At 35.9% G+C, this 5,627-nt stretch overlaps 1 protein-coding gene across 2 annotated transcripts; it reads left to right on the top strand.

Annotated features, from left to right (window-relative positions):
• The first annotated feature begins 665 nt into the window (after positions 1 to 665).
• On the top strand, positions 666 to 5,510 carry LOC100776597 (ATP-dependent 6-phosphofructokinase 3). 2 transcript variants are annotated; one of them, XM_003529017.5, is made up of 13 exons: positions 666 to 1,200; positions 1,600 to 1,646; positions 1,748 to 1,787; positions 2,120 to 2,182; positions 2,279 to 2,416; positions 2,864 to 3,022; positions 3,104 to 3,157; positions 3,297 to 3,365; positions 3,472 to 3,601; positions 4,078 to 4,343; positions 4,656 to 4,704; positions 4,803 to 4,957; positions 5,080 to 5,510. In XM_003529017.5, exons 1-13 carry the CDS (start codon positions 979 to 981, stop codon positions 5,296 to 5,298), a joined length of 1,611 nt encoding a protein of 536 aa, XP_003529065.1. In that variant the 5' UTR covers positions 666 to 978; the 3' UTR covers positions 5,299 to 5,510. The 2 variants fall into 2 exon arrangements, with proteins under 2 accessions (XP_003529065.1, XP_025985009.1); XM_026129224.2 differs by lacking the exons at positions 666 to 1,200; positions 1,600 to 1,646; positions 1,748 to 1,787 and adding an exon at positions 1,890 to 1,946.
• The last annotated feature ends 117 nt before the right edge of the window (positions 5,511 to 5,627 follow it).

Raw genomic sequence — 5,627 nt, 5'->3', positions numbered from 1 at the left:
TGATTGATTGTCAGGAACTGTTTTACACTAAAAATACAGTCATTAAAATCATAAATTTAAATCCTTAAAGACCATGTAAGCTACTCATGTCTCAGCTTTTAGATCATCGCTGGAGTTCAAGTAGTTCGTAATTTTCAATGATAACTGTATTGAGAATCCATCCCTAATTTCTATAAAATCAGTTATTGTTTTTGTCAAATTTTTAATTTGGCTTTTATCTAATAAAATACAAACATGTACAACTTGGTAATAGCCATCAGCCCTCTTAACTCAATTAAAAAACAATCAGATTCAAGGGGACTTTTAATTTTAATTCTTGAGAATATAAAAAAAAAGGAAAAAGATTATTTACACCTTAAGAATTGAGAGAGAAAGATATAAGTATCTGATATGATTTGATGAAAAATAAGAAAAAATGCCAATTAAGTATTTTATATTTGTGAATGTAAAAAAAATAAAAAATCAGAACTCTAAAAAAAAAAAAAAAACAATATGCAGCACTTTACATGGTAGAAGACAATTTCAAATTTTCAATAGCCATCAAGGCAGAGGCTGGCTGGTTCTGTTTCTACCAGGAGTTAGGATTGATTTGATTTAACCATGTAAGAAAAAAGATAAATATAAATAAATAAAAAAGTAAAAAAAAAAAAAAAAAAAGACACCACGAATCCGGAATCTCCAAGGTTTATTCTAGAACTAGAAGAAGCCACTAGTCCACCACAGCACCACTGTGTTCCAAAAAAGCTGTGGATCATAGCGTAGACCTTTTGTTCTAAAACCACACCTCATTCCATTTCCATCTTCTGCCACCTGTTTCTAACTCCCCAACCCAAGAAATTTCCTTTTACCCCTTTCCCCTCTCCTCTTTTCTTATTCATCAAAATTCCTCTTTGGTGTCCTCTCCCTCGGTCAACTCCGTTTACTATAAATATGACCACTCTTTTCTTCCTCTTCTTCAACTTCAATACTCACCTTTGAATGGATTCTAATTCTTCTTCTCCAAGTCCCAACAACCACGCTTCCACAACCAAAATCAACGGTTTCTTTCATCCCAAGCCGGGTTCCCAACCTGCCACCAGCTCGCGATCTCGTCTTGCCATGGCTTCTCCTGTGAACTCCGATCCTAAGGTCGTCACCGGCACAGCCGGTTACATCCTCGAAGACGTTCCGCATTTCACCGATTACATTCCCAATCTCCCAGTACGTCGTCGTTTTCATCCGTCAATCTCTCTTCTCTGCTCAAAAGCTGTTTCTTCGTTTTCTGATCAGCGATCATGTGGTCCTTTTTTTTTGTTGTTCTGTCCCACTTTTTTCTCGAACCACTCCGATGTTTTGTCGTTTTAGAAAACAAACCACCTTTTTCCTTTTTTTCTTTTCCATCTGCCGACACCGAAAAATAATAATATAGAAACTTTCTATTTTCATCAGTTCAACGATTTTTAATTTTTTGTGTGTGTAAATTTTTATCTTCTTTTTAGTGAAAAAATGCTATGCTGATTTAAGAGGAGGAAAAACATAGATGAATAATGTATCTTTAATTTTTCCTTTGGGTACAAGATTAATTAATGTCTGATTTTATGTGTTGGTGTGTTGCTGCAGACATACCCTAATCCTTTGCAAGACAACCCTGCTTATTCAGTTGTTAAGTAAGTGTTAATCGATTCATTCTTATCTTGTGTTGTAATAACTAATTTCCTTTCCTTTATTGCTTGATTGATGAATTGAATTTTACTTTTCATTTTGCCAGGCAATATTTTGTGCATGTTGATGACAGCGTTCCTCAAAAGGTTGGTTTTTTGGTAGCTTTTTTAAATGTCAATTTTAATTGGTTATTTATGAATTGATTTTTAAGTAATTAGGGATGGGTTTGATGGTACTTCTTCATTAAGGTGGTGCTGCATCTCCATTGCTAAGTATGGACACCTTCAGATCCAAATTAATGAATGGTAACTGCATAGGGTGAAAGAATGTTTAGACTGTGATCCAAATTCTTCTCATCTAAAGGTTTTTGTGAAGTTGGTGGGGTTTTATGTTTTTATTTGCAGCTTATGCGCTGTTACCTATCTACCTACCTTAATTTACCCGTCATTTATTTCCATTTTGTTCTGACTTATGACAGGTCGTTGTTCACAAAGATGGTGCAAGAGGGGTACATTTTAGGCGTGCCGGGCCTCGTCAAAAGGTATGTTTCTGTGTGTGGGTCTATCTGTGCATTTATTGACATATATTTGGTACCTTATTTTTGTTTATGGCCTTCCCAAATTGGATATATATTCAGGTGTACTTTGAAGCTGATGAAGTTCAAGCTGCCATTGTTACTTGTGGGGGTCTGTGTCCTGGGCTCAACACTGTCATTAGGGAATTAGTGTGTGGCTTACACCATATGTATGGGGTGAAGAGAGTTCTTGGAATCAATGTACGTGAATGTTTATGGCATTTACTCTCAATCTTCCTTCTTCTTTCTTTTTTGTTCTTCTTTTTAATTCTTTCTTATTGTTGTTTGGGGGTAGGAGGGCAGGGGCATTAAAACTGAACAAGTTTTGTGCTTGTTTCTTCCAAGTTTCACCCCCTAGCTTTCATTACTCTGTCTTTTCAAAACAAGCCTTAATGCCTAAGGTTGGTTATTAATGTACTAACTTATACTTATTTAAAGGATCCAATACATTATTCTTGATTTGTAGTAATTGTACAACTTTTTACTTGTTTGGTGTCACTTATCTAAGTTATTTATCCTGGAGTTAATTTCCCCCATCGTTGGTTCTCCCTTGAGTGTAAAAGTGTAAATCTACAATAACTAACATTTTGCTAGCATGCTTAGTTTATTATTGGTCTCATCAACTGATGAAAATGTTTTGATGTGAAGGGAGGATATAGGGGCTTCTATGCTCGCAATACAATTACTTTAACCCCTAAAAGTGTGAATGATATACATAAGCGTGGGGGAACTGTCCTTGGAACATCACGAGGTGGACATGACACCAAAAAGATAGTTGACAGTATTCAAGATCGGGGAATCAATCAGGTCTGCACTTCTTTCAATGTAGCAGTATATATTTTTGTGTGCCGTGTAAGTACATCAGATTAATATCTCTCTGAATTTCAGGTTTATATAATTGGAGGAGATGGAACTCAGAAGGGTGCATCTGCAATTTTTGAGGTATCTATAATTTATCAGACTTGTGGGTTTAGGAATGTAAATTAACTGTTTACCAACATTATTTTGATATTTATGATCCGTGAAACTAATTGCATTAGAGTAGCAATTAATTAATGATTCACCCTGATTATCCATACAGGAAGTCAGAAGGCGTGGTCTCAAAGTTTCAGTTGTAGGTATCCCCAAAACCATAGATAATGATATCCCGGTAAGGTTTTATTTTCTTCTACATTGTGGCTTTAAACTCATAATTTAAACCCCATTAGCATCATTGATTGGTAAATTTCTTCTGCTGTCTCTTTGATGCTTAATAGGTTATTGATAAGTCCTTTGGCTTTGACACTGCTGTTGAGGAGGCTCAACGAGCTATAAATGCAGCACATGTTGAAGCTGAAAGTGTTGAAAATGGCATAGGTGTTGTCAAGTTGATGGGTAGAAACAGCGGTAAGTTTCCTAAATGCTTAAAATGCTTCCACTCACTGGCTTAAGGGTTCAATTTTTAATTACCTTCAATAGCCTAAGAATAATGAGAAGTTCACACATCTTGTTTCTTATTAGACCTGACAAAGTATGAGATTCCAATTATTCTGGTTGGGGAGGGTCTTTGAGAATCCCTGTTTGACATATAAATCGGGATTCCTGGAAGCTTAATTTGGGAGTATAACACAAACTACCTGCAAACCATTTGTAGTTTCAATAAAATGTGAATCCTTCTATAACTGTACATATAATAGTGTCTTAAAGAACAAGGCCATTGAGGAGGCAGCTGACTACAATTCCATCAGCATCATATATTGTTTTCTCATTGTAATATTGAAAAGAAAAGAACGGCTAGTATGATATTCAAAAGTTCTTCCATTGACATTGTCATCAAACTTGACTTTGCTTCATATATGCTTTATTTTGGATTTATGATGCAGGATTTATTGCAATGTATGCTACACTTGCAAGTCGAGACGTGGACTGTTGCTTAATTCCAGAGTCACCCTTTTACCTTGAAGGTACTGGTGGACTCTATGAATATATAGAGAAAAGACTCAAAGAAAATGGGCACATGGTTATTGTCATTGCTGAAGGAGCAGGACAAGAACTTGTTTCTGAGAGCGTGCAGTCAATGAGCAAACAGGATGCTTCTGGAAATAAGCTTTTTCAAGATGTTGGCCTATGGATATCCCAAAAGATTAGGGTTAGATGGTTATTCATTCTATTTGCATTCTTTTCATCTTTGTTACTGCATTATCATCTTATTTTCTTCGATGAATTCGAACTCAAACTTGTTTATTTCCTTACACTCTTGCTTTCTTATGCTATGCCTATGATAATTGGCTGATCTGTCCAGCATCACCTACTATTACTGTCACCACTGGTTTATATTTTCTAGGACTTGTAGCAAAACATCATTTTAAGTGATAGAAATTAGACTGTAGAGAATATGCTCTATATTATTATTTGCCAATTTTTTCACAAATGATTTATAAATATCATTTTGACCTTCCAGGATCATTTTGCTGCACAGAAGACCCTGCCCATAACTCTCAAATACATAGGTTTGTAAAGATTAAACTTCATGGAATTATAAGTGTGCACACACACACTGAAAAGAGCAATGGCTGAAAGAGTAATGCCTTCTCTTTATGTTTTACAGATCCAACTTATATGATTCGAGCTATTCCAAGCAATGCTTCTGACAACGTGTACTGCACACTTCTTGCTCAAAGTGCAGTTCATGGAGCAATGGCAGGTTACACTGGCTATACAAGTGGACTTGTCAATGGAAGACAAACTTATATACCCTTCTATGTGAGTTCATTGGGCATGACATTTGTTGATTCCACAGAATAAAGATGATTTATTTATTAACATTCAATTACCCTTTTCTGCTTTCTACTAGCATTTCATGTTTTGTTGCTTTTGTTACGCAGAGAATCACCGAGAGACAGAACCACGTAGTGATAACTGATAGAATGTGGGCTAGGCTTTTATCTTCAACAAATCAACCCAGCTTTTTGGATTCCAAGGGTGACAATGAAGAGAAGAAGGAAGAAGAAGCAGCATTGAATCAGTTACCGGATGGACATTGTTCCAAAGACACTTCTTTGGCTAACAAAGAAATCAACAGCATTTATCCCACAACTTGCTAGTTGTTATTATTGTCATTATTACGTGATATATCCTTTTATCATGCGTTATACGTAGTACATAGGAGCTGTCTTTTTTGCCCTTGTATGTCAATAATATGGCTGTGGAACACTCAGCCTTACACAATGATGTTAGTCAATATGTTGTGCTATGATTTGTAAGCTTTCCAATGAGACTGGTTTATCTGGAAATGAACTTTATTAGTTTGAATCAATTAATTAATTATCCATGACTAGCTTTTCTCACTGTGGCACTAGGCAAATCAAACAGACCAAGTGGGCAATAATGGAGCGTCTGACGTAGGAAAACCATTGTCTCTCCCAACAAGTGG

This window comes from Glycine max, chromosome 7, assembly GCF_000004515.6.
Source record: "Glycine max cultivar Williams 82 chromosome 7, Glycine_max_v4.0, whole genome shotgun sequence".
Lineage (NCBI taxonomy): Eukaryota > Viridiplantae > Streptophyta > Magnoliopsida > Fabales > Fabaceae > Glycine > Glycine max.
This window is presented reverse-complemented; position numbering and strand designations above follow the sequence as displayed.

What these genes read in the sequence shown, in the direction of transcription:
- LOC100776597 (XM_003529017.5), top strand. Translation starts at nt 979, where the DNA reads ATGGATTCTAATTCTTCTTCTCCAAGTCCCAACAACCACGCTTCCACA. An exon ending in GTGCCGGGCCTCGTCAAAAG is followed by an intron (nt 2,183 to 2,278) that starts GTATGTTTCTGT and finishes ATATATATTCAG; the next exon opens with GTGTACTTTGAAGCTGATGA. An exon ending in AGAGAGTTCTTGGAATCAAT is followed by an intron (nt 2,417 to 2,863) that starts GTACGTGAATGT and finishes TTTGATGTGAAG; the next exon opens with GGAGGATATAGGGGCTTCTA.